This window comes from Corvus cornix, chromosome 2 (assembly GCF_000738735.6).
Source record: "Corvus cornix cornix isolate S_Up_H32 chromosome 2, ASM73873v5, whole genome shotgun sequence".
NCBI classification, from domain to species: domain Eukaryota; kingdom Metazoa; phylum Chordata; class Aves; order Passeriformes; family Corvidae; genus Corvus; species Corvus cornix.
The window spans coordinates 100,446,247-100,473,334 of record NC_046333.1 but is presented as its reverse complement, the minus strand read 5'-3'; the positions used below and the strand labels follow the sequence as shown (position 1 = coordinate 100,473,334).

Below are 27,088 nucleotides of genomic sequence, written 5' to 3'. Positions count from 1 at the left end.
TGTAAGCACACTTGCTAATTTCTGTGTTACTGTTAACATGATGATAAAGATTTATGCATTGACATTTGACTAAGCAGGTATTCTACACATAACTTACTTTGACTGTACATGCTCCATTTCATGTCTCTACATTTAAACACTTAGAACAGCTATAGCAGAGGCAGATCTGAGAAAGATTGTAAAAGCACAATGACCAAAGTAGATTTGTACTCAGAATAAATTTCAGAACAGGTGATGTAGATTGTTAGGAAATAAACCAGTAGGGCTGTATTATGTTGATGTAATTGTATGTCTAGATTTATGATACAGTTTCCATTCTCCATTTGTATTATGTCCTTTTTAACAGAAAGCAGAGCTGATACCAAGCTAACTGGAGTAACTTTGGTGTTTTGCTGCTTGTTGCATGCACACAGGAATGGAAAACGAACTCCTTTTTCCCTTCCCCAACGCCGTTTGACCTCTCCCAAGACACCAGCAGCCTGCTAACTACTAAATGCTGTTCAAAAAGCCTTTTTAAAACATGTTGTGTGCGTTTTTTGTACTAGCCTGCACAGTTTGATACTGATGGAATGCCTGATAGAAAAATATTTGGAGAGGCATCTTGTTTGGAAAAAACCATAAACAACCCACCCAACCCCCAAAACTTCCATCAGAACGTATTTTTGAAAGCTTGTCAAATTAAAAGATAGTTCATGATTTAAAACAAGAATTTTTGTCCTTGATTGGGATGGGAGGAGGGAAATGACCATTACAATAACTTTCATTAAAATTGTTTTGAGAACCAATTTGTTTTGCATTTCAGAGTGTTCAGCATTTGATTAAGATTCCTAAACATTACAAGGTTGTAACTGCTTTGTAATATATTCAACTGTTAGTTCTAAAGGAATAAGAAAACTGTTTGACAATTGTACAGATGATGGCTTTTAGTAGTTCAGTATTGTTTCATTTATATTCTTTAGTATGACATCAAATAAATGTTTTGTAAGTACTGGCATACTTTCTTCATCCTAAGAGAAGTACTTTTTCTGATATGTATTTGTACATTCCTAGGGTAGTTATTACAATTACATGGAGTACTTAAATTCTCTAAACATAGTATCCTTAAAAAATGCAAACACTTTAGCCATACAAAGATATAAACCAAAATGCAGCTTGTTGTTAATTGTCCCATAATTTCATTAATTAAGTGATAGCTGTTCCTTGATGTAAATCCACAGAATTGTAAACAAGACATGATGTAGTTACACTAAAATGAACAAGTGTTACGGGTAAGTTCTAATAAAAACAGCAGCAAAATGGCATGGAGTGGCATAATTCTGAATCTTGCGTTCACCAGGAATCTTGAATTTACACTGAGGATTTTGCAGAAATGTGTAAATAGATACAATAGATACTGTATTTCATTCAAAGTAGTTTTTCTCTGTAAATGTATATTATTAATGTAAAAACAATTATGTTTTTACGTCTATTCTAGAAATGCTGTGAAATTAATCTGAGTTAGATTCATATACAGAAAATGTACTTTGATAATATTTAATGTATATTTTGTGTCATAAAGAAAGCATTACTGAAAGCTGTTAACAAACCACACAAATTCTGGGAGAATGAAAGCCTGTTAATAGCTGTACTACAACATCCTTTTGATTTCCAAAGCAATCCATTCTTTTGTAAAAATGTATGCTGTGACTATGGTATAATTTTCAATGAATTTCAGTGGAAAAGACTGTATTATATTGTTCTAAAGGACAGTTTCTGGATTTGTCTTGTTTTGAATTACAAGCCTTGATTTCTGCTATTATGTTCTATTGGTTTTGGCATGGATATACTAAAGCCTTTTTTTTTTTTCCAGCATGTCTTTTCTCCCCTTTGGTTCTCCTTGTATTTACTACCTTTCTCTTCTTTTCTTGTTTTTTGTTTTGTTTGATTTTTTGTTTTGGTGTTTTGTTCCTTTCTTAATTGTTTCAGGTATTTCTTTCCCCCTCTGGATTCCCCACGGGCTGGATCGAGATGGTCCAGTCATGCCCAGCTCCTTCCTCCTCCTCCTCTGATAGAGCAGTCTTGTGATGCTGACACTGCCAACCTCCAGTATCCTCACCCTCGCAGACGATGTGTATCTCGGCCTCTTAATCTTTTACCTGAGAATGAAGGGGTTTAATGTGTTACTTTAAATAAATTCTGAAGGGCCTGATTCTGGTATTTGTGAATGCTTCCATTTCCAGCTACCTTCGTATTCCTTCTCTGGTACTGAAGACTTTTTTTAAAATGTGGAAACTTCTTGCATGTTTTGCAAAACAAACATCATTTAGAACATGCTATTTGTGTATCAAAGGAGCGTTTTAATTTGTACCCTTTGAACTATGGCACCACCTATAAACAGTATTAGCCACGAGCTCTTTATGGAGTAGCTGACTTCAATGTGCCTGTCCCTTTTATTTTTTTTTCCCCTGCTTTTTGAAATCAGTTTAGTATGGTCTTTAATTTTTTCTTTTTGTGTACTGCATTTACATGTGAAACACATTCTCAAAATTAGACATGCCTTCAAGACACTTGTGAGTGAAGAATGATATTGGATCAGCTTGTTAAAGAAACTAAACCATTCCTGTGTATACTGCAGCAAAATAATTCGAAGTGTTTGGTTACTTAAGAATTTTTCATCTTGCTGTATAAATATTTAAATTTTATAATTGTGGTTGACTAATAAATTTGTTCTGAAAGGTCTGTATTTGTATGCTTTTCCTTGTTATAGGCTTTTTTCTTTTTTAATAGGTTCCTGATGAAGGAGGTTTTTTGATTCAGGTGTCCATTCTTCTAGCTCTGCTTTTGTGCCATTCTGGATGTGCAGCTGCATATTCCAGGTCTGTGCCAGAGGGTGTGCTCTGACTTTTCCCATGGGTGTACTGAAGGTCTGCAGAGACTGCTAGAGCTGTTGGATTTCACATTCTCTCTCAGTTTTTTTCCAGTGACTGAATTAAATCAGGACATTTTGAAGAAGGAGTGCTGGCTTGAAAAATGTCAATTGTCTTTTCTGATGTCAGCACAGGAACATCACTGCTGTGGATCAGTGTGTTGGCACTGACTCAGACTGGTGCCAGACAGGCAGGAAGATAATGCTGGATAAAGAATACATGGTATTCCCAGGAGTAGCATTATTGCACAGGATGTGACTGCTGAGTTTGTTGGGCATACCCTGGGGGGAGGAAGGAAAGAGGAGACCTCTGTGCAACAGAAACCCAAAGTGTAATAGTGTATTTCAATGTGCTTCAAAATGGACTTATCCTATTTCCCAGACTCGACCACTACTATGAGGTAAAGAAGAGGGTAACCTGCATTTTTCCAAAGTGACAAGTTGTGAAGTTTTACTGAAAACTTCATTTGCTCAGATCCACTGCATGTGTTTCTTTATTTCTCTCTGAGGAACTGAGTTTTAATTTAAAAACCCACGAGGTAGACCAGTGTTAGGGGGTGCTTGCTGAACATGTGTGGAGGGTGACTGCTGATACTTTCCAGCCAGCAGGAACGGAAGTGTGGAAGAAAAAAAAATGTTATACACCTTTTACCAGAAAAAGTCAACACAAAACCATCCCAACTTTGTATGGTAAACAGAAATGTTACATGATTAATCGATAAGGCTTCAATGGGGGTAGAAAGTAACTATTCCTCTGAGGGAGAATGAATAATTAAAAATTACCAACACTGTGATACTGGGATCCATTCCTAAACCAGAACAAACTGTTTCTGGGTATGCAAGCAACGGAACATATTTTTGAAGTGTTAAGCCACTTGAATAATTTCTGTCTTAATCCTTGAAGAGGTGACAGAATAACCAGTTACAGTAATGACATTTTTTTGCAGCTTCTAGTACTGCATTGTTTATTCAGCATGGTCACATTATTTTCCTCTGTGATGAACACATTATTAGATACCCTAATTCCAGTCACACTTCTTACTAATGGAAACGTGCTGTTAGTTTCAGTGTAAACAAACAAGTCATGTTAGAACACAGTGGCCAAGTTTAACCTCAGCAAATGAACTCGGGTTGGTTTTGTGGCTGATGTCTGCCTTGCCCCCTGCCTGCTATTTTGTATTGACCTCTCTCCAGACCAGGACCCTTCAATCCGTATCCTTGACTTTCCACCTCCACTGCCTCAAACTCATGCTTCCTTCTATTCCCTTGACTCAAGCCTGTGAACTGTGCTTCTGTGCAGGATCTGGACCCTTCAACATACGCAGCAGAACTCTAGGAGGGAAGATTATAGAAAGGCTTTGAAAGGGATAATTACAGCAGGTACTTGGAATATTTTAAATTTATCCAGCACTTTGTAAGGCTGCTCTCCCTTTTCTTCTGAAAGGATACCCACAATAGCCCTTCTACTGTTTCTGTGCTTGGAGCACATCTCAGCTTGAACTTCCAGGATTAGAAGTTTTTGGGTCTTGTAGCCATGAGATGGCTTTGGTGGTTTTCTTTGTTTTCCTTTGTGTGTGTGTGTGTGTGGTGCTTTTGCTTTTGTTGTTGTTTGGTTTTGTTTTGAACATATTTGAATCCATATGAATTTCTGATTATGATAAATGTGGATTTTCACTCTTGTAGATTCTTGTACTCTCCGTACCAGGAATACGACTGTAGAAGTGCATTTTGAAAACATCTTGCACAGCACTGATTTTGATGTAGATCTGTTGAAGTTGTCATGTGCACACACACACACGCATAGGTATGTTTGGAAGGCATCAGATCTCATCCTCTACTTAAAAAAAAAAAGTGACATGTACACTTCAGCACGGAAATGAAATTTTCCATGGTCCGCACATAACCTAAAACACAACGAATTCCACCTCAACATGAGGAAGAACTTCTTTACGCTGAGCGTGGCAGAGCACTGGAACAGGCTGCCCAGGGAAGTCGTGGAGTCTCCCTGTCTGGAGACATTCAAAACCCACCCGGAGTGGGTCACCTGCTCTAGGAGACCCTGCCTTGGCAGGGGGCTGGGACTGGGTGATCTCCAGAGGTCCCTTCCAACCCTAACGATTCTGTTGCTCAGCCTCATCTAACTGATTCAGATGGCAAAAACCGGACAGAAAACAAAGCCGGGAATATGAACAACGTCACACGAGTTAATCCGACTGAAGAGCTTTTTTTTTTCATTTTTAGGTAGGACGGGGACAGCAGGGTCGGGCGGGATGTTCAGCAGCCCTTTTCCCGGAAGACGCCGAGCTACTCACTGGTACCGGGATCCAAACCTGGCCGGTCTGAAAGCAAATACCTGAAACCAAGTACACCTATGACAGCATCCCCTTCCCCACGGCGCCCCGGTCGGAGCTAGCGCGCGGCCCCGCGTGCCCGTTCCGCGGGGACGCGCCCACTCCCCGCTCCCGCCTAACGGACGCCGGGACACGGCCGGGGGGCGGGGCCGGGCGGCGCCGCGCGCGCCGCGCCCAATCAGCGCCCCCGCCGCCCCTCGCCGAGCTGCCTCGGTGCCCGCCGCGGGCCGCGCCCGGCCCATCGCCGGCTCCCCGTGCGGCTCCGCCATTGGCTGCGCGAGAGGGGCCGCGGAAGTGGGAGGCGCGCGCGGCGCCGCCGCGCATGCGCCCCCCGGCCGCGTCGGAGGGGGCGGCTCGCTCTCGCGGCCGTTTCCGTTGCGCGCCAGGAGAAGGAACTTTGCCCGCCCGGCCGCTGGGGGGCGCTGCGGCGCCGGCGCGGGGCGGGTCCCGAGTTTTGGCGGTCTGTCCGTCCGTCTGTCCGTGAGCGCTCCCGCTCCTCCTGGGACCCTCGGGAAGGGCAGAGCCCGTCTCCCGCTCTGTTTGGGCAAAAAGGGGGTCGTCGGCTTCCAGCCGCTTCCCCGTCCCCGGCCTGCGCGGCGGAGCGTGGCCGGTGAGCAGCCGCAGCCTTCCCTCCGCGACCCGTGGTCACACAGAGTTGGTATCGCCTCAGGTGCTCCCTGGAGGGGCCGGGGAGGGAGGAAGGCAGGCTCGGACTGCCTCGGTCCGGGCGGCTTTGCAGGCTAAATATAGGCTGGCACGTCTCGCGGCGGCGCTTCTGTGACTCGCAGGAGCACCGCTCTTTTTAGGCGGTCCAGGAAAGCTGTGAAAGTGTGTCCCCCAAAAGTCTTGGCGGCAGAGGACTGGGAATAGTTCTTAAGCACGTTCGTGGATAAAGCGGGGTTGCCCACGAGTACTGGCAGTGATGTGTGAGTAAAGCGCGTTGCCTTGTGTAAGTGTGAAACTGTTCGGATCCTGCTTGCAGATGCTGCCGGACCGGGGCTGATAGTGTTGCCGGGCCGAGGGCTGTTCCAGGCAGCGTGTGCAGGGTGATGGAAGACTTCAGGAATATTGCCGACGAGACGTTCCCGAGCTTGTTGGGCCATTCCTTCAACAGCAGCGCGAGTGTCGTCTTTGAGAATGTCACCGTCTCGTCCAACCCGGGGTTACCTGTGGCGGCCTCCACTGTTGCCAGGAGCCAAGCGGGCGGTGACAACAGGTGAGGGTGTCAGTAAGTGCCACTCAGTAATATAAAAAAAACAGTTGAAGCATTTAACTCTGGAGAGTAAAAATTAATTTCACAGATTTCTTGGTCGGTGATAAAACTATTTACCAATCAGTATGTCAGTAATCAGCAACCACAGGTTTGTTTGTATTACCAGTGAAAAATCTGCATTTAATTTGTAACAAGTAAAATACTTAACATTTACAAAAATTGCCCTTTAAGAGTAATTTAATTTTTAGACTGGTAACAGTCAAGTTTCTTTTAACTCAGCTCTTCAGCTTAGTATACTCAAGTTTAAAGTTAGTAGAGGAAAATATGTTTTTTACGCGTGTGTTCTCTTAACTGCTCACTGAATTTACGTGAATCTGCCTCTTTTTAGAATGTGTAAGAACTAGTGTTATGTATAAGAATTAAAACTTGCTCAGCAAGAAATAGAGCGAAGAGTAACAAGCCTTTGCACTTAACTGCTGTCCTGTTACTTAACAACAAGTAAGGTGAGACTTTAATACCCTGTCTTTCCAGAAGTGTGTGCTCCAGAAGGACACCACTAGCCACTAAAAACTATAACGTGGTATTTCTCTAAGGAGCTACAGAAGACTGGAGAGGATCATTCAGGATACACATGTGTATCTGTAAATACAGATTAGCTAAAAACTGCTAAAATATTGAAATAACTTTCAGGAAACAAGTGGTCATTAATATGTTTTTTTTTCCCCCCAACTGTTTGGAAAACAGGAACAGTGCATTAGAATGACTCTGATGTGTGTTTTTCCTTTCCACATTTACAGGCTTTCTGATGACTGTGCATCCTATTTAGAAGGGAAACATTCACCTCTATCAGGATCTCCTCACAGCAGTCAGTCAGATCCTGAGCCAGTGGAAAGATTTGCCCTCTCCTTTCGTGGTGACATGTAAGTGAGGTAGTTAAAATCTAATTCTGTCCTAAAATGCAAATACCAGTAAGTTAGTATGTAGATTTATATGTACTGTATGGCTAATTACGGGCTACTTCAGAACTGAATTGCGGAGTTGAAAACAGCAGGTAAAACCTACTGGCCTGCAGTAACTGGAGAGCTCAGCTGTGCTTTAGCCTGTTAGCTTACAGTATTTGGCAGCCTGGCAGCTTTTCCTACTAAAACAGCTCCTCCATGGTTTCTGAAGAGGGGTAGTGCCAGGCCTTGTGGAAGCACCCTCTGCAGTGGTGCCACTTAGCCTGTGCAGCCCTACATGGGCAGCATTCTGCTCTTTGATTGACTAATTGGACTTCATGTACATGACAGGAATGAATCTTCAGAAGTAATGTTTTCTAGACTGTGAGGTTTTGTGTTGTAGTCACACAAATTAAAAATGTCCTCAGCATGATTATTTCATTGACTTATCTGAATGTGGCCTGTATTTACCTAGTTCACATAATCTAGAATTAAGCTGATGTTTCTGGTTCATGTCATGTGTGTGAATAGCATTTTGCACTGATTTAAATATGTTTTGGGTAAGTATCAAGCAGTTTGTGTACAGAAAGGAGCAACAATTTCTATTAAATTTGCCTTCCTTGTAGCATCAGTGATTGGTGTTTCTTAGGAAATAGTTAGTGTTAGTGATACACTTGAGAAAGCATTGCTGAGTGGTGGAAGTGTTGGAAGCTGTTGCATAGGTTATTCTAACCAAGGTCAAATTTGTTCCTGTTGTGAGAGAAACTGCAATGTGTGTCTTTCTCACTTTATTGGACATACTCTAGGCAGTATGTCCCTATCAAAACAAAGAATATAAGATTTGAGAGGAAGTCAGTGTCTTGATTGTACTCCAGTACTTAAGAAAAGAAAATACAGAACATGGAATAGTTGTGTTTTAGATTTTCAAATGTAAGTTTCATTTATTTATCTAAAATATCGAAGCAAAAGTATGGAAATTTTAATATCTGGCGTGATTAGCTGATCAGCCTGTGTGAAAGTTCTGTAAAACCAGAAGTGAAGGATAACTTTCCTGCATAATTACAAAAGCTGTTACTTAACTATGTGCAATTTCCGCAACTCATGTTCTTTATCATTTGGTCCCTTATCTAGTGTAACAAAAGGTTTGGTGAAATCTTGTCAAGTGTTTGATTTGGTCTCAAGTGGATCATGGAACTCGGCCAGAGTAGATCCTTTTGTCCTTATACTTGTCTCTCTTTTTACGGAAATGAAAGAGGAGCAAATAGGTAGAGAGGCATATGTTGCATGAAATTTCACTATTTGTTTCACAGTTTAGATTGTGAAACTGAAGTCCTTGTAATTTTGATATGTATTCTTTTATTGTAAAATGACAGGTCTCTGGAGTCTATCCTATACTGAAAACAACTGACTGAGACAAAGCAGTTGGAGACTTTTTCAAATCTTTATCTTGAGAGATGATGGTCTGTGTACCTCACTGATTTTTTTATTGAAATAATTCTCTTTCTAGGGAAATGGCTACACAAATTGAAGAGCCTCAGACAGCTTGTGTTAGTTTGAAAGAGACCCACTCAATATATGGAGAGCAAGCTCAGAATATCATTGAGCATTCAAATTGCAGTCAAGGTACCTTACGTGACGTTTTTCCAATTGAGCGCTTGGAAGGTATTAAATTTTGAGAAAAATGGTGTACTTATTTTCAGTGTAATGAGCTTTTTATGCTACAGAAGTCTTCTTTTGACCCTTTCACTGTTTTATGGTGGATCATAAATGAGTTTTGAAAAGTAATCTCTTGGATTTGAGCGAACTGAAAACAGAGAAAGCTGTTGTTGAGTGGTTGACATGTTCTTGGACTTCTCCTCAAAGTACAAAGCTATACAGGAAGTTCGTGAAAATAATGTTTGTTACATAGTACCATAATTAGAATGCCAGTAGTAATCTGTCTTAGTTCCAGGAACTTTGTGGAAGAAGTGTATGTAACTTGTTCTCTACCCTTTCTGTTTCAGTAGGTGTAAGGCTGCAAGCATCTCTTCTCTTGCCCTATTCCAACTTGTAGTAGATGTCTTTCATTGTCTTTGTAGGAGGTTGTAGATGAAAAAATAGTTTTGAATACTTGCTGTGAAAACTATGCTTTTTTTGAAGTATGGATAGAGCAGTGGAAGCAAAATAATATTCCCAAACTTATTTTGAAAGCATGGTGACTGATACGAAGCTTGCCTGAGGTTTTTGCTAATGCCAGTTCTGTGATCAAATTCTACTTGTCCCTTAAAATTCAATAAATATAGTTAGTAAATATATACTTTTAGACATTATCCTTTTCCAAGCTTTAAGTATTTGTATAGGTTTTTGTGAAGTATTAATAATTTTGACAGATAACATGTTCAATTAAAAAGTACTGTGGCCTGTAATATAAATAGACCCTTATTAAAAAACAAGTTCTAACAGGGAAGTGTTGACTTCAGTCATTTGTTATGGTAGTCTTGAGGAAGTGGCAGTAACTGGCAACAAAATGATGATGCTTTGGAAAGCTGAGACTGCCCGGTGTTTGGACTTGATAATGCCCAATCAGATTTAGTTGCTTGATTTTTAACTTGTTGTTTGGAAATTTTCTTTTATTCTCATCTATTACTTAAGAATTACGAAGCTTTTTTGCTAAAATCTCTATGTGCAAGTCTAAAGTGTTCTCTGTCTTGTGGGACTTGCAACTGAATTGTATGTGGATACAACACATGGACAAGTGGAAGCTGCTTAGAATGATCCATAAAAAGAATTGGTCCAGTAGGTGAAATGCAACAGTGGAACAGAACACTTATCCCTCCTTCTGCTAGTACAAACTGTGGCTCCTTACTTTCTTGCACTGCCTGTGGAAATCCTTAAGGCAGTAAATATCTTTCATCATTTTTAGAGTTCTAGCCCTGATGAAGCCCTGCCATTTTAACAAGATCCTTTAGATCGTTGTCATAAGAACATACAAGGTTTGGTGCTGTGGTAATGTGTATGTTTGGGTTCTTTCTATGGAGTACACCAAGACCTTCCAGAGGCTCTGTTTACTGCCTTAGAGAACAGGTAGCACTTACTATGTTCTCATGTTTTACTACTAAAATACTGCTTACGCCACTTTCTTATGTTTCAGATTTGCCAGCTGGAATATGTTTTCTTCCAGACATTAAGGAGAGCAAGGTAAAAGCTTTTCCAAATACAGTGAAATTAAGTGTTTTCTAATACTAATATTTTAATAGACTTAATTCTGTGAGAGGAGGAGGGAGGGAGTTGAACTATGTTTATTGTCTTATGTATACCTTAAGTTTGTAAAGGTACTGGCATGCCTCGCTTTGCCTCCATTTTGCAGATCACTTAATTAGTACCATGGGAGCATGACTCCGTCTAATCTTTCTCAGTTGTGAAAATTGTTGTTTGCTCCTAGCCTCTAATGTCTTGTAGTTCTATGTCAGTGTAAGGACTTCGCATTTTATCCCAGTTGTAGTCTACCTTAATGAAGTGTCTTTTGAGAAATTTTTTGTAGTGCTTTTGGAAATTGAAGTAGACAACACCAGAGCTAGCAAATAGCTGCAGGTATTGACAGGTGGGGTTGTGCTTCACCTGTTTTTAGAGATGTTAGAGATGTGTTAGAGATGCTGACAGTTTTGGGCGCAGAGATACAATACAGACAGGAATGGGAGATCTCCTGTTCCTTGTGGAAAACATGTATCAGGTTGCAGCCAAATGCTGTCCAATACATATTCCTTAATGTGTCAACTAGTATTTTGATTTAGTTTTCTGTCATTTGATTTTTGTAGGGGCCACAGTGCTCAGTGAGTTGCAGTTGAATGCTTGCAGAATGCCTTCCGAAAACCATAATTAATTTTCCTTTCAAATTCTTTACTTTCTGAACTTTGACTTTTTTTGCTTTGTGTCAAACATTATCTGTTCATCACAAAGAATGTGAGACTAAATCTGTACCAGACATTACATCATGCTGTTTTTAAAAATCAGTCAGCTATAGAAAAGATAGAATATTTGCTGTTAGCTAGATTCAGCTGAAATACTACTTTTTGAGTAATTCAGTGTGCTCATTTAGAGAAATTTCCAGCAAAGGTTGGATCTGTGTATACAATTTCTGAAGAAGCACTGTTTTAACAGCATAGGAAACAATTGAGAGATGTCTTTGTACATTTAAGTTGGGATTGCAGCTCAATGAATGATGGAAGGCAGTTTTTTCAAGTGTAAACTCTTTAACGCAACGTTTCAGTTCTTTATTTTGAAGTCTCTTGACTTTGGTGTCCTTCAGATGCTTTTTTGCTCATCCCCTTTAATGATCCCCGTGTTTCTTGCGTGCATCCATTCTGGGAGCTAGCAGGCAAAGTCCATGGGAATTAGAGTGTCTCCTGGGATAAGTAAAAAAAGTGTGTGCGGAGTTTTGCAATATTATTAACCTCATTGATTGCTTATTATTAACTGAATTCATGAAGTGTCTTTTGACACTTTTGACACTTTTGTAATTTCTAGAAACATTTCTTTATGGGTGCTTTTTGCAGGTTGGTCCATCTGAACCCTCCGAAAAGCTGATAGAAGGTGCTATCTCAAGTGTTCATCTTAGCAATAGTCTTTCAAGTTTTTTGGAGAATGAGAAACTCTCATCTCTTCTAAGCTCAGATGAAGATTCCACTGGTAGGTGTGTTTATAACTCTTGAGTCTGAGTCTGTAATTCTGACTCAATGTTATTGCATACTTGAGAAGAAAGATTCTGTTTTACTGAAGTATTTCATATTGGACTGTGCTTGATAAAAAAAGTAGTATAACAATATTAAAGAAAGCTGTTCTTTGGAAAACCGACTTTTTAAATAGTAACAGGAGTAGGCAGCTATTGAATTTGTCAGAGAAGGTCACATTTGGAATTTTAATCTAAAAAATTAAACAGCAGTCCTCAGTTACTGTGAATCAAAGATACAGGTGGCAGCGTGGGCATTGATTTAATGAAGTGGTAACTCCAGCTACATTTTCAGTTCAGATTAGTAGAGATAAAATTCTGTGGTGAAGAGCACACCACATGCAGTTAAAAAGGACTTTTGCTTGAGTTTTGAGTTCAGCTCTCGTTAGGTACTGCATGTGTGGGGTGACATCCAAGTTGGAAGTCTAGTTTACCTGCAGGCATAAAAGTGAGAGCTTGAGTTCTGTATCACTAAGCAAGAGTTTTGAACTTTTTGTGCCCTTCCAGTGGCTGCTGCAGAAGGGCAAACATGCTCTTCTTCATTAATGCAGCTGACTTTGCCCATGACATGAAGGATGACAGGGCATGTTAGATGTGTCTATGAGGAAGGCAGAGTGATCAATAGGTTTACTGTTGTGAGATCAAGTAGCCTTGCAGTCAAGTAGAACTGTGCATTTCTCCCATGGCATCTACTTAATGTCATGACTGTCTTTTGAAGTTTTGTTCTTTCTTGTTGCATAACTTCACTTGAGTGTTAAGCATATAAGAATTATGTTAATAGTTTGCTGAGTAAAATTACTATTGTTTCTTTTTTCACTCAAGAGGATGAAGTTACTTTTAATTGCCCTCCTGAGGAGTTGGTAGCTGTTAGCTGGAAATACTTGCCTACTGAGGGTTCCAGTACTGGTAAAGCTAACTGGTCTTTTTATTTTTATCATGCAATTTAGTATTTAGTGTAAATTATGGAGTTGTTTTGATAGTATGTCAGGTGATATAAAATGTCAGTTAAAAGTGAAAAGGAGGTTTTCTTCTCTTTCCGTAGATGATGATATTGATGATGAAGAATTCTTGGATAACCAACTAGAAGCGTATTTTGAGCAGCTGATACAACCAGAAATTATAAGAGGAGACACCAACTTGCAGAAACTCTCAGAATGCTCTGCAGCACTGAAGCTTTCTGAAGATGGCTTACTGCAAGTAGGTTTAAAGTTCAAAGCTCAGCATGCCCAATGGCTTTTAAACACATTAAATGAAGTTTCAGTGGTTATATTAATTAGGTTCTTAAACAGAATTAGTTTTAACTGGGTTTTTTTTGTTTTATTTTTTTGTTTCTATAGCTATTAAGGCAACATGCTGGCACTTCTCTTTTATCATACAACAAGTTTATAAATAATCTTTTTGATCACTTTTTTTTTTCTATCTTGGATAGCAATGTCCAAGGCATTATTAAGGGTATAGCAACACAGAGACTTTTGTTTCAAGGAGAGTTAATCATTCTCTTAAGTAACTGGTAAGTGTGTGGAAGTTAAATGTAGGGCAGCAACAGGCTGGCTTGTGGTTTGCCTTTCAGCAACAGTTAGCTCCATTCCAAACAGGTTGCCAGGGACTAAATGCCTTTCCATTTTCTTGGCTTTGCAACAATGGATGTGATCCTAGCAGTCTCATGCTTGACCAGAGTGGAAAAGTGTGATTGATTTAAACGGTTAAACCACAGCTTCTGAAATTTCAGAAATTTCCCAACTGACATCAGAGTTTCCAAGCTGTGTGGGAAGTGATGTTAACCCTGTACAAGTACAGTACAGTCTGGATAGGCTACAGTACATGAAGGAAGGGATAAGTGGTTTTAGGAGTGAGAATAACAGAGCTCTGCTCTCTGATCTCAGGTCTTCTCTATTTGTGAAAGAAGTCCCTGCTTCACTGCCTTGTAGATATACAGTAGGGTAGATACAAATGGCTCTGAGTCTGATTTGGAGCTCTCATCCAACAATGGGTCAGCCAGAAGGGAAAGAGGAATGACACAGTACCCATGTTAAAGGGAATGAGAGGATGTAGTAGGAATAAGAAAAGATCCTCCCATCTTCTTGCTGTGTATGCTCTTGTAGGCACATGCATGGATTGGCATAGCCAGGAACTACTGTCCTTGGTGGTAGAGGCAAACTAGAGGTGCTGGCTATGGCAGTGTTGTACGAGTGAACAAAGTATTGTTAGTCTCTTCTCTACTAGAGAATTTTTTAACTAAAACACCCTGTAGTGTTACTTCTTTTTTCCTTTTGTATGCATATTCTAGTGGAACCTAAATATTTTATATTTTTTGTTTAAAGGAGAACTTTCAGGATTCTGCCAGTTACAGGGCTGTGGCTGGAATAGACTCTGGAAATGCTAGTGATGAAGATTCACAAAATGAAGGGATAACTGGATATCCTGTGAAAAGAGAAATGCTGCCCAGAGCAGTACAGCAAATGGTATGAAATTGCCATTTAAATTCCTATTAATCATGTAGAGTAAGACTGTAGTAGAAGATGGCAGTGTGTTTGAAAACTTGTTAGATCTTCAGCTAACCACCCAACCTTTCTTTACAAAAAATTAATAATACCACTTTGATTTTAGGCATGTTTTTCAAACATAGTGGACTCGGACTGTTTTGTATCTAGAACTTTTAGTACATGCAGTTAATAACTGTGCTTCTGACACTTTTCAAATGATTGTTGTTTTCGAAGAATTCCATGACTGCTGGGGATGTGGTGGATTCCTGTGCAGCTGCTGAGTTGCGATTAGATTCCCTGTATCTCCAGTTCATAGACAGCTGTAAAGCTGATGTCTCAGAAGTCCTTCCAAAGCAAGAAGTAGAGTCCTCAGTCTGTCAGGCTGCTTCTTCTAATGCAGAAGAGCTACCCACAGCAAGAGGATTTTTGAGACGTGACACCACTCCTGAAGTTCTTAGTGCAAATGTACCTCAGACAGATGCAACTGAATGTAAAGTTGGTCTTCCTGATACTTACCTGTCTCCAGCTGGGGATAGCTGTGAGAACTTAAGTTTAGCTACCACGGACAAAGGTAGGATGTTTTACATACAAGCTGTCTTTACATTAAACCTATGCATTTGTGACTGTATTCTATTGCATGGAAAAAGAAATAAAATTGTAAGCTAGGCATTTTTACTTAGTTGTAGGATTTGGTAATAAAAACCAATGTAGCATGAATTAATTCTGACTTGCTTTTGTTTTAAGAAACAGTGATTGTTGTATGTTGCGCTTAACTGTTACTTACTTGCTGATGAAATGAATTTAAGCTTGCAGTTGCAGCAACTTGAGCTCTGTTTTTTGAACTTGTTGCAGACTTCTGGCAAGGGAACTTAATCCAAAATTAAGACATTTTGCCATGTTCCTTTTTATTTTAATCCATAATGTAGCATTTGCTGTATCTTTCAGGTGATTTACCACACAGCATTGTCTATCAAAATGAGGAGGGCAAATGGGTGACTGATCTTGCATATTATACTGCATTTGATGAAGAACAAGATTTAAATATGTCTGAATATGATAAACTAAATGAGGAGTTCATTACTGGCTGTATGTAATTTTCTTCTTTTTTAGTTAACTCTTGTTGTCTGTAATAATGTTAAGTAAACTTTCTTCCTTTTTTTTTGTTTCACTTCAACAAAGCAGTATTTGGTGTGGCAAAGCCTCTAGGTTTTAGATACTGCAAATTATTTGAAAGCTGATGTTGATAGTGGTCTGTAGTGATACCATTATTTGTAGTTCATAGCTTCTTTCTGTGTTTCCTGCTCTTCCCATGAAGCATGCTTTAAAACAAAAGAAAAAGCATTCTAACGTTTGCCATTGGTACCTATTGTATGAGCTAAAGCAACTCCTCTCACTTCCACAGTTTTTCCTTTGGACTTAAATTATTGTTATCCTTTCTTGCAAGAAAAGAAGAGGAGTAGTTTTGTATGGCATAATGCTTATAAGACAGGAAATAATTATAAATGAGGAATTACTACAAAATCAACTAGAATGTGAATACAGTGTCAAAATTTCAGAGACTTGAAAGTGTTGAATTGGCTAGCTGCTGGTTTTTTTGTGAAGTCCCTTAGGAATGTCTTGATGCTGAAAAATGGTACTGGTACTGAAAAATGTTGGAGCTTATTGAGGGACTTTATGGATGCTAAAAAAGTTAGCAGAGAAATTTTCCACCTTTTACAGTCTTCTGTGAAAGTCTCTGTTCTCACGCAAACTAAGCTCAGAGACGGTTTGCTCTTTTGTAAACTATTTGCAGGTGCAGGGTGTTGTGAGAGTGCAGTGGGTATTGTTTTGGTTCACTGAAGAAAATACTTTGAAATAGGCATCGTAGCATTCAGCCAGTCATTCTGGGAGGTGTATGGTCAAGCACCCAATAATGTCATTTCTCTACTGTGAATCAAGTTATATAAACGAGGTGGTAGTTAATTAAATAATGCCATTTATCCTGAAATTCCGTGTTGTGATTCTTGCCGTCCCTGGGGGCAACAGCGACATTTATGGGACTCTCATCTTCCCTTGAATTCCAGGCTTTTTGAACCTCTGTTTACGTAAAAAGTTGGTTTTTATCCTTAAGATATGTCAGACTGATCTTCATGAGAGCCTGTATATTTGTCATACAGGCTTGGATAATACACGTGTAGTCCCATAGACAAGTTGATTCCTTAGCACCAAAATGTCGTCTGCTCATCTGTTTTATAACAGATTCAAGCAATGTGTGCAACAGCATTTCTCCTAGTCTATTCTAGTTTTCAAAGCTGCCATGTGGATGGGCTAATGTATTCTCAAAATGTCCATGGTCCACTCAAGGTTCTTCTTTCTTTCAAAGAGAATGTTGTGTAACACTGTTCATTTTGAATGAATGACCAGACAGGGTTGACTGGTTGAAATAATGTTGGTCAACACTGTAGTAGTTTTCTGATGGTCCAAGTAAATATCATCCCATTTGGGAGACACTTCCCCATCTACTATGTCAGTAATGTAGAACTCTTCCATTATTTTTCAAATGCCATTATATTTCAGACACCTTCCTGAATCTCAGACTTGAGTTGTTGAGTGATTAGAATATTTGACTGTTGGAAATTTTTCCAAGGCTACTTAGGTTTTTCCCACCTGATGTGTTTTTAAACACTTCCGCTTTCAAGTCAATGGGCTTACTTACCTCTTTTCATGGTAGATGATAACACACTGACAGGTTCCATGTGGTTGGCATTTTTCTGGCTGCTAGTCTGCTTGTCTGTCTGCAGTGGTGTTTGACAGCTGAAGAAATTGCATTTGTAAGGACAGAAAGGAAATGTTACATCTGATTCTTTGGAGTTTCATTTATGACATGTCTCTCTGTCAGCAAACTGTGCTCACACTGTGTTCTTGTATGGAATAGTGCAGGAGTGCTCAACTGACAGTGTTGGGTGCTTCAGAAAGTCTGTGGAGGCTGTAGGGCTCATATAGAAGAGATAAAGAACTGCTACTGCCTGAGAATTCAACTGGATAGAACAATGTGTCATTGATAGTGCCAGATTGCCTTTAGGAGATGAAGTTGGATTGTTCAATTCTTTCCTCAGAGTATGTATTGTGACTTCCCATGAGTAATTTTATGGACAACAGCTGTATTCACCTTACAAGTTTGCATCCATTCTCGGCTTTTGCCCTGTGCCTCTATGCCTCTGTGTACAAGGCCATGTATTTTTGAAGTTTTGATGAGTTTAATGATACATTTACATTGTAATCAGGTGGTAGAGCAGTACTTCTTGATCAGTTTTTCACATCGTTTTGGTGAAGAGACTTCTAAGAGTTAGTTGTTCTGTAGATGGTAACTGTGAAAATAATACAGGCATTTGAATTCAAAAGTAAGATTGAGTTATTTGGGCTGTTAATTTGCATGGGTTTTTCATGAACTGGTACAAGCCAGTATCTTTCTTTTGCTGCAATTCCAAAGTACCACCTTAATGTAAAAAATTTTCAGCCCCAAATGTAGTAAAGGTTTGATCAGAGTTAGCCATATTGTGCTTGGTTCTAGCTGGTATGGGTATCATAACCTATAAAAAGTTGTAGTTTAGCTTGGGGCTAAGGCTGTTAGAAACTTTCTTTATTTGCCACTAAGTTAGTTAGCTAAATGCTGATTTTACTTTGGCTTCTAAAGAACCCACAAACACTCCTTTAAAACTAATTTCATATAACTTTTCTCACCAAAATGGGATTGAATAATTCCTAGTGTGTCCCAGACTGTCTCAGGTCTAGAATTATATGTGCAATAACTTTCCATCAAATTGAGTTTAATGATGACAAATAGTAATGACAGTACTTAGTAACTTATGCCTTATTTTAATAAATGTTCTCTTTGGTTTTAAGCTGAAGCAGCAGCTATGATTGCACAAGACCAGGAAGAATTTGAGAAAGCACACAGGCTTGTGCAGGTAACTAATGATCTCAATGCAAACAGAATAGTTTTCTAATTAATTTACAAGTTGCAACTTCTGAAATCTCTTTGTTTGCAGGCAGGAAAGGTAGGCAGTCCAAATGCATCTGAATTAGCAAATATTTCATGGAAATCTGCTAATAGCTGCTTTCTGCCGAGAACATCTGATCTTCATAAAGATGCCAGCTATTTACGTTTGTCTTTGGGGGAGTTCTTCGGTCAGAGATCTGAAGCTCTTGGTTGTCTTGGTGGAGGCAGTGATGTGAAGCGGGTATGTATCTAAATGTTAATATTGAAACACAAGGAAAAGGCAAGATAAGCAACAAGTAGCACTAGTTTTGTTATTTTGTAACCAGCTCTGTTTCAGATCTAATTATCTAAGTTGATTTTGGAAGGAAATTCTCTCTGTCTGTGACAGTCGTCTGTTGACTGGTTTCCCGCTGGAATTTCTGATGTGAAGTGCTGGCTGGTGTTACTGATGAGTGTTGATCTTCACCTTTTGGTCAGGAACTAATTATGTGTAGGATTAGAGGGAGAAAAGTACATCATATACAGGAGGCTTGTTGGAGGTCCCAGCAAATTATCCACATAGTTGAGTGAAATGCTGCTCATACAGGGATATTTGAACAGTGAGGGCATCTCTGAATGATTGTTGAGAGTTGATGTGCTATCTGGGCAATGCCCAACTTTAGTAAAAATGTAATCGTCTAGATTCTGACTTACCAACATCTGTATACTTCTTGCATCTGTTGGATACCTGGTGCTTCTCTCATCTGCTGTCAGTAGACAGGATCTCATCTGTGTTTCAGACAAAAAAAAAGGTGGGGAAGTGTATACAATTGGAAGAAGAAGTCACACATGCTTGTGTAATTCATGTGTGTCATGAGGAATTGTTAGAGTTGGCATGTTCTGTCCTAAGCATTCCAAGGCCTAGGAATGTTAAAGACAAGAGCATTCCAAGTGGCAGACCATGCCTCCAGGCAGAGATGATGTGAGCATATGTACTTTATTTCTTTATTTTGAGTAACTGGTAAAGTAAATCGTGTCCTGGTTTCAGTTGGGATAGAGATAGTTTTCTTTGTAGCAGTTGGTACAGTGCTGTGTTTTGGATTTAGTATGAGAATAATGTTGATAACACACTGATGTTTTGGTTGTTGCTAAGTAGTACTTACTCTAAATCAAGGACTTTTGAGAGTCTCATGCTCTGCCAGTGAAGCAGGTGCACAAGAAGCTGGGAGGGCGCATGGCCAGGACAGCTGACCCAAACTGACCAAAGGGGTATTCTGTATCATAGAACATCCTGCTCAGTCTATGAACTGGGGGGAGTTGGCTGACAGCCATGGATCACTGTTCAGGGACAGACTGGGTATTGGTCTGGGGGCAGGGAGCAATTGTATTGTGAACCAGTTGTTTCTCTTGTGTGTTATTCCCCTCTCCTTCCTTTTCATTACCAGTATTATCATTTATATCTTGTGTCAATTATTAAACTGTTCTTATCTCAACCTACAAGGTTTACCTGTTCTTTCCAATTCTTTCTGTTGGGAGGAGGTGGGGAGTGAGCAAACAGCTGCATGGTGCTTAGTCACTAGCTGGGGTTCAGCCATGCCAGTTGCTAGTTTCTTTTATGTATGTTTGGGAAATGTAGTGTATGTATTTAGATTAGGCATTTGCAATGCTAGGAGGCACATCTCAGTGGTGTGAGAGATATACTGAGCAGGCACTGTGGGCCAAAACTGCTTTGCAAGCCCATTGAACCTATTTGTTAATTATTAAATTTACTCATGCTGTATTCTGGGATTTTTTTATAGCCATCTTTTGGTTACTATATTACATCCCCGAAGAAAAGGCAGCCTGTTGCTTTGCTAAGGCAGTCTGATTCATCAGGAGGTGACATCGGCCAAGAGATTTCACAGTTGTCTGAGGTGTTTTCAGGTAGTTATGGAACAGCTTTTTTTTTCTATGGGGCATTAAGGGAGCATGTGTATCCCAAGAATGCAGGTTTTTAGACAATTTCCTTACTGTAAATAAATTCCATGTTTGTTTGTTTGCTTTTTTCTTAGATGACTTAGAAGCACAAACAAAAGAACATGCAAATTTTACCAGCTCTGAAGATTCAGGGCATAGGGTGGATACTACTGCTGGAATACATGAAAACATTAATACAGAAGCTGCTACCAAAAGTAAAGCAAAGGTATTTCTCTTGTGTTTTTCTTTATGGTGCAACTATGAACTGAAACAAAATTAGAATTACTCCAATAATTATTGTTTCTTTGAATACAGCTAAATTTGGATGTTCGTATCAGCTCACTGCTTTTTATATTGATCATTTGAATCCTAGTAGATGCCCCTGTTTCTTAGTATAGTTTCATTAGAATGGCATGGTGCTGTAGTAAGTCAGATGTTACTATCACTATCTCATTTTCCTTTTTCTTCTAACTTCACTTTTGGAATTGCTCAGTCTGTCAGCCCATAGTTTTTCAGAGACTTGTAGTCTGTTGATGTTCCATGATCAAGTTTCTAAATTCCAATTGTGTCTTCCCCTTCTATTGTTTTAATGAAACAGCTTATCTTTAGCATGGGAATAAAATCTTTTAGTTGATAGAATTTAGGAATATGAACATGGTGCAAGTCTGAGAAAAGGTGTCTTTTCAATTTGGTAGTCCTAGATATCTACCTTCTTTGCCTGAGTGTGTCACCTCCCTAAGCTTGCTGGCAGCACTCCTCCTAATGCAGGCCAGGATGCTGTTGACCTTCTTCACCTGGCTTGTGGTCGACTTCCTGTCTACCAGGACCCTCAAGCCCGTTGCTGCCAAGCTGATTTCCAGCTGGTTGGCCCAGAGCCTGTACGGGAGTCTGGGGTTATTCCTCCTTAAGTGCTGGTCTTAGCATTTCCCTTTGAACTTCTCAGCCCATTTTTCTTTCTTGTTGAGGTCCCTCTGAATGACAGCTGATTCTCCTGGCATATCAGCCATAATTCCCAAATTTGTATGATGATGGGACTTACTGAAGGTGCACTCTGCCCCATCATCCACATCATTAATGAAGTTGTTGAACAGTACTGGCCCCTGTCTCGATCCCCAGGATAGCCTGCCAGTGAGTGACTGGCCTCCTGATGGACTCGGTGCTGCTGAGCTACCCTTTGAGCCTGGCAGTTCAGCTGGTGTTCAGTCTAGTCATGGTGTACTTGTCTGCTCAGTGCTTTGTCTGTCTTCTAATGAGGATGTTGTGAAGTCATGCATGCATAGCTACAGGAGGACAGGTGTTTTCAATTCTTCCTGAGTCTGTGTCCATCTGAGAGAGACAGAAAGAAACTGGGCTCTGGACATAACTGTCTACCTACTCCATACCCTTTGCTAAGAATAGCCAGTGTGAAAACTAAGGAAGAAATCAGACTTGAGTGATAGAGAAAGCTGTAGGAATAGCTTTGTTTTCTCTCTGTAGAGGCAGATGATTTAAAGTTAATTGGGAAGTTACTGTATATTTGGTCATGGTAACTTCTCTGCTGTTTGTCCTTGATAGGATTTTACTCCCAGTTCTTTCAACTGAACTAAAGCATTTTAGGATTTTAAAAGTTTCACAGGATCTAAGGCTTCCTAGCAGGCAATACTTATCTAATCTAAAAAAGCCTTTGTGGAGTAGACTTAAAAAATCTGGAGAATGAGAATTATGTCTATGGCAGTGTTCCTTCTTGACAGGTGTTTAAAAATGCATGAATGAGGAATGTTAATACGTTGCCATATCCTGAAATGCAAACAAGAAACAAAACATTAAACAAAAATTTTCTTACTGTGGTGCTTAACTCGTTTTGTTGTAGGATGGGATTCATAAAGACAAATTTGAGGATAACTTATCTAATCATTCTGACTCTGTCTTGAGTATCACCACAATTGCAAATGCTATTGCTAATGCTTCCACCAGTGCTGAACCTTCCCAGCTAGCTGCTATGATGATGGCACTCTCCAATAAAAGTAAAAGAACACGTGTCCTTCCTGGAGTTGTTAAAGAGGCTGAACTCTCTGCTAATGAGGTATTATCCAGCAATGAGGAAAATAGTGCATTTGACATGGAAAAATACCTCAAAAAAACAGATGGGAACAGACATGAAAGTGTATCCGAGAGTGTTGTGAAACACGAAGCATCTGTCCAGAACCTTACATCTGATACCTTTTTACTGGGTAAAGATAAACATAAGGATGGTCTTGCAGAAGACTTGATGAATAATCATAGCAAACAGCAAGGAGTAGAGAAGCGCTTGCTGGATTATCTTATTGAAGAAAGTGACAGTCAGAATTTTTCTAGTCTGTCTGGTATTCCCAGCCATGAAGACGTAGTTGCAGATAATGTTCAATATTCAGAAAAGTTGTCAGATTTGGTGAATAGTAAACATTTACAGTCAATGGATGCTGATGTTAGATCAGAGACACTTCATGGAAGTGAGGCCCACACATGTGGAATTCCCTTAGCAGCAGAAATGGAAGTGGCACAGCAAAATCTGCTTGCTTACCAGAACAGCCATCTCACTAGTACACGCTGTATAGGGGAAGACAGAGAAACAGTAGATCAAGCAGCAAATGCTGTTCCTGAACCATGTAATGATTCGGTGGAGGGAGGTGCAGGAAACACTCCATCCCTCAGTGACTTAAAACCTGCCAAGCAATCTAGTAAATATGTCTCAGTAAGTTCTTCAACAGCCAAGTCTATGCAGAAATTGAACAATGATGAGAGGAAGCAAAATGCCAATATAGAGAAGAGAAACAAGGATGCCAGTGCTCCATGTGGTGGGAATGCAAAACATGTAACTTTTGAGAAGCTCTCCCCATCTTCCCAGAACAGTACTGGTAAGTAACCCTATATAAATGCAATTAGTGGTTGAAAAGGCTTTTCTTGACAGTAAACTTGTTTCCTGTCCATAAATACTGTTACTAAATTCTGTTTATTTGCCAGAGCATAAACCCATTCTACCTGAATGTGACTTACCTCTGGAGGATGAGCAGTATAGCTTCAGACCTTCAACTTCACCTCTGATTCATTCTTCTCCTAGTGAGACTTCTGGAACAGCATTTTCAGGGTAAATTTCTTGGTGCAGGTTATAAGAACTAGTGCTTCATAGAATTGTTGAAGGATTATGTTTTAGTTTGAATGTTGACTGTGATCTAGGTTTATAGAAGATCTTTATTAGGCTAAGACTTCATTATGTGCTAAGCTGGACATTATATAGATCAATGAAGATATGTTTTTTGAACATCCAAGTATTTCACTCCATTTGGTTCTCTGATATGTATCATTGCTTGTTATGGGAGAGGATGAGTAGAAATATTTGTATTGCTTTTGACTGTTTTGTATTTTGATACATACTTGTGTCCAAGGTTTAAGGTTTTCTTAGCAACTGAAAGAACAATGTTTCTTAAATGAGCTCCCATAACAATGTGTCATAAGATTACAACTAAATTAATTCAATAGTCATAAACATGGCCACTAGCTAATGGTTGTGTGCAGTCTTATAAAAAGATGAGGCACCTGATTTCTCTGAACTTTTAAGTTCATTGTTTGATATTGAACTACAGTTTGTATGTGTTATTAGAATTACAGGCTGTCTGGCATTTCTCAGAAATTAATATGTATGGGAGTAGATGTATTTTCACTGGCATGTTGTACAGATACTGGGATTTCCAGTTAAAATTGTCAGTGATTTTAATTGTTGTCATGTTAGCTTGTCTTGTTGAACAAAGTGGTGAGAGATTCTGTGTTTTCAGGTGTTTGAAATGAGGAGAATCTCAGCAGTGAATAGGAAACTAATATGTGATGCCTGGGAAGTTGAATGATTTCATTTGACTTTTTAATCTCGTTAGATACAAATATATTGATTCACCTCTTTTTCTTTCAATAAGTTGTGTTCTTTCTGTGGCCTTAGCATCTGAGTTCAGTTGTGGAACTCTAATGCTTTACCTATATGGATTTATATAGAATGAAAATGAGTTTTATGTACACCAAAGCCAGAATTTGTAACGGTTGAGAGCTGATTTCTCATTTCTACTGACTGCATTTAACAGAACAGCTAAGTAAGTTGACTTCTAGAATAGTATAGGTAATGTGTAACATTGATTTTCTTGAGGGCAGCATTAAAAATATTTATTTTAATACTGGCATACTTTGAATCTCTTTTTCAGATCTGAAAAGGACTTTACTTGCCCGTCACATTGTCAGGAATCTCCTTGCAAAGAGAGTGTACTACCTCAGTCTGTTTACTCGAGTCCAAGCATGAGCAGGTTAACCTATGTCTCTGCACCTGGCAGTACCCATAAAAACACAGCAGTGATACATAATCCAGAGACATACTGGGTAAGAAACACAAAACAGCGTCTCTGCTTTGCTCTAAACCAAAATTTACAGGTCAAAGTACTTCTGAATTAGAAAAGCCTTAAGGGTTTTGAAACAGTTTAGGATATGCTGTGCATAGGGAAAAGGTATTCTGCTTCTTTCCAGCTTCTGAGTTTTTCAGAAACTTGAATTTTGGTATCAACTGTACTAAATGCACACATTCTAATAAATACAAAGATAGTAAAACAATCAAAGAACTAGGAACTTTTGAAAATGTTAGAGTTGATGTATTTTTTTCTTCCATTTTTTTCATAATTTCTCATTAAGTCATTCTGTTCTTGGAATGTGGTGCGGTGTTCCAGTAGTATTTTGCAGGATCTATATCTGCTTTCATTGCACCTGAAGCTCCCTTGCTGTTCAGCTTTAACTGTTAGGAGAATACTTTCCCTGGTTTGTTTTTTTCTGGAGAAATGTTTATAAATACATAATATAGCTTGTACTACTTTTTTCAGGACTGAAACTATAATTTTCTACCTCTGACAGTCATTCTGACGGCTTTTATTGCTTTAGAAAAGAATGTACATTGAGGGTGAAATTTGTGTTCAGACTTGCAATCTTAAGCTGATTAAAATAATTGACAATCTTTATCTGAATTTATGCATTCCTTGGGATCTGGAATTTGTGTTATGTCTCCCCCCTTCCAAAGTGTGTTTAATTGTGGATGGAACTTAAAAACAGGCAGACAAAACCTGAAGAACCTTTCTTACTTACATGCATGTCTGTGTAAATATGAGTGCTCATTCCAGCTACACCATACCTGTCAAAATGGCAGGTCTCTGGGCTTGAACGATTTCTTTGTGTGAGTGCACAAAGAAAATGTTTGTGTCAATGCATTTTCATGCATCTTGAATCCTTTTTGGTTGGTGATTTGGTTCAAGGCCATTCAGTTATTATTTTTTTTTAAATCTTGTACGTATGTCTGGTGTGTTATCAATGTTGTTTGGAATACAAATCTAAAAATACAGCACCGCAGAGACTGCTGTGAAGAAAATCCACTCTTATCTCGGCCAGACCCAGTACAATGTGTCTTTAGGATATTAGACAGGTTGAAGTTGCAGGTTTTTCCTTTTTCATTGTGAAGAGCCACAGTTACAGAAGTAAAACTTCAGACAAGACAAACTTGATTATTTATATGGGATGGCAATACCAGTAAGGATCAGACAGGAAAGTTTTCTGAACAGGCAGTACCAGCATTAAGGTCTGTCTTACATGCCCTATTGCTTTTCTAAAATACGTAATACTGCATGTTATATTTGTTTACTAGGACGAAAATGCTGGTGAACTGAGCACAACAATAATTCAGGCCAGCCCAACTCCTCCTCAGGAACATACAAAGGAAAATCTAGAAGACCACTCATGTCAAAGAAATAGAAGAGAAGCAGTACTTAGTATTGACCAGAAACGAGAAGAAAATGAACTTGCTGGTCTTCAAAGAAAACTTGGTAATGTACTGGACCGAGAGCTGGCCAAAGAAGGTTTTCTGAAGAATGAAAAGCAGCTTCCATCTGTTTCGTCAAATATACCAGCAAATCAGGAAGAGCTAGATCATGTTAAATCTGCTTTACCAAGTAAACTCTGCACCTTTCAACCACTTTCTGTCAACGTTGATGCACAAGAAGCATGTCAGGATCAAACAGTCAAAGCACAGAGACAAGGATTACCATCTCTGAATATATTACCTCTTTATTCTGGGTTAAACACCTGTTTAACATGCAATCAAAACTCATCTGGTGAACAGTATGTTCCTATATCAAGTGTTAAATCCCATGTCACTACCTCTGAGAGTCAAGCAATTTCTTCTTCTGTTCCCACCTTGCTTACAGGGCATTCTCTGGCAACAACTCCATTTGCACAGCAGCATCTGGGAACTATACAACCTACAGGAAATGCAGTTCTGTCTCAGTTTCATGGCTGCAGCTCTGCAGGGTTTGGCCTTCCAGCAGGGCTTCCTTGTTCTGGTGTCCCAGCAGGATATGTTGAGAATCCACTTATGTTAGGAATTCCTTTAGGTCCAAATATTCGTCCTGGCTCTTTGGGCGCAGTTTCACTTTATAATCCACACCCTACTTCATGGAATAGTAATATCTTAAATATGAAACCATGTACTCGGCAACCTCTTGGAGTTGGCAGAAGTGAGTGGGAGTTGTCAAAGTCACCTGGTATAGG

General features: G+C 39.4%; 1 protein-coding gene across 1 annotated transcript in view; it reads left to right on the top strand.

The window, feature by feature from the left end:
- The window catches only part of LOC104687262 (centrosomal protein of 192 kDa), a 70,948-nt gene that overhangs the window by 8,508 nt on the left and 35,352 nt on the right, over positions 1-27,088 (top strand). The window contains exons 9-27 of the mRNA XM_039569562.1: positions 1,966-2,149; positions 5,643-5,866; positions 6,239-6,472; positions 7,267-7,389; positions 8,915-9,069; positions 10,538-10,584; positions 11,940-12,072; positions 13,155-13,309; positions 14,434-14,574; positions 14,830-15,166; positions 15,541-15,681; positions 18,478-18,542; positions 18,624-18,815; positions 20,353-20,476; positions 20,605-20,735; positions 22,359-23,382; positions 23,489-23,612; positions 24,712-24,883; positions 26,187-27,087. Of these exons, the coding sequence (XP_039425496.1) occupies positions 1,966-2,149; positions 5,643-5,866; positions 6,239-6,472; positions 7,267-7,389; positions 8,915-9,069; positions 10,538-10,584; positions 11,940-12,072; positions 13,155-13,309; positions 14,434-14,574; positions 14,830-15,166; positions 15,541-15,681; positions 18,478-18,542; positions 18,624-18,815; positions 20,353-20,476; positions 20,605-20,735; positions 22,359-23,382; positions 23,489-23,612; positions 24,712-24,883; positions 26,187-27,087 (4,607 nt within the window). The remainder of the gene's footprint in view (positions 1-1,965; positions 2,150-5,642; positions 5,867-6,238; positions 6,473-7,266; positions 7,390-8,914; positions 9,070-10,537; positions 10,585-11,939; positions 12,073-13,154; positions 13,310-14,433; positions 14,575-14,829; positions 15,167-15,540; positions 15,682-18,477; positions 18,543-18,623; positions 18,816-20,352; positions 20,477-20,604; positions 20,736-22,358; positions 23,383-23,488; positions 23,613-24,711; positions 24,884-26,186; position 27,088) is intronic.